The 1,199-nt window shown below is 38.2% G+C and overlaps 1 protein-coding gene across 1 annotated transcript in view; it reads left to right on the forward strand.

Moving 5' to 3' along the window:
• LOC119589400 (neurogenic locus Notch protein-like) overlaps positions 1-1,199 on the forward strand; it is a gene marked incomplete at its 5' end in the record, with an annotated part of 14,474 nt that overhangs the window by 5,026 nt on the left and 8,249 nt on the right. Inside the window, 2 exon segments of the mRNA XM_037938014.1 lie at positions 61-234; positions 562-742. Of these exon segments, the coding sequence (XP_037793942.1) occupies positions 61-234; positions 562-742 (355 nt within the window).

Consider the following 1,199-nt stretch of genomic DNA (forward strand, 5'->3'; position numbering starts at 1 on the left):
ACAGAAATATAAATGTTGTAATTATTAAACTGATATCATGTCTTCTATCCCTATTAACAGGTAACAGTTGGCAACCAAAGTGCTCAAGGGAGTGGTCCAAATAAGAAGCTAGCCAAAAGAGCTGCTGCAGAGAACATGTTACAACTCCTTGGTTACTCCCGCCCACAGCCCCAACCTGGCAAACCTGCTATCAAGACTGATGGTGCTCACTCTGACCCTGACAAAACTAGGAAGGTCAGTGTCCGATGATGGTGGTTGAAGTGGGGAAAAAGATTTGATAAAATTTTTGGATTTAGTCATTATCATTACAAAGGGAGGTTTGCTTTTTATGATAATTGAGACATAGTTTGAGTTTTACTAATTCTGTAATAATGAGAATATTCTTGTATGTCACAAAAAGCTAGAAATAACAGTATATTCATTAAATGCAGTATTGAAAGAAGCAGATCCATTTACTATGGAAAGGGGTTCTGAAAGATTCTACATTGTGATTGACTTGTGTTATTATTATTTCCATTTATATATATATTATACATTTTTTCCTTTCATTTTCTTTTGCAGGTGACATTCCTTGAAGACGGAGGAGAGACTAGGGGATCAGATTCGGCTGTTGTTGGTGGTGTGAATAACGTCAACCACATGGGAGGGCCTGCAGTTGGTGGAGGACGTCAGCTAGTCCCAGGTCTCATCATGATGCCAGATGGCTCAGCTCTTCATGGATTCCAGCAGGTTCAGCCACAAGGTGAGCCTTTCGTATCATCTGTTCAAGGGTGGTGTACATCAGTATAGGTGATGGGAACCTGTATGCTTTTGTGAAAATCAGCCCGGGTAGAAATTATTGACCACCATTACTGAACCAAGGTATATTTACCCTTGGGTGTTAGTTTCAGGGTTCCAGGAACTGAATTTCCTTAGGGGAAATATGAATTTAGTAAATTATTTATCAATAGAAGACAAATCAATGTTGATGTGTGACTTCTCTGGAGGCATAGAAATAGATCCACCTCTATGTTACTTATGTCGCCTACTGACTGTCTTGCTGTTTTTCAATGATGTTATTACTGTCAAAGGTTATTATATATATATAGTTGTGTTTTGGCTGTTTTTCCCCTTATCCACTTGAATTGGAAAATTGTGAAAGTTAAGTTTTATAAAAGAAAGGCTGGAAACTACTGTTCAAGATCAAGAAATTTGCCAGT

The sequence above is a fragment of the Penaeus monodon genome, chromosome 25 (genome assembly GCF_015228065.2).
Source record: "Penaeus monodon isolate SGIC_2016 chromosome 25, NSTDA_Pmon_1, whole genome shotgun sequence".
Classification (NCBI taxonomy): domain Eukaryota; kingdom Metazoa; phylum Arthropoda; class Malacostraca; order Decapoda; family Penaeidae; genus Penaeus; species Penaeus monodon.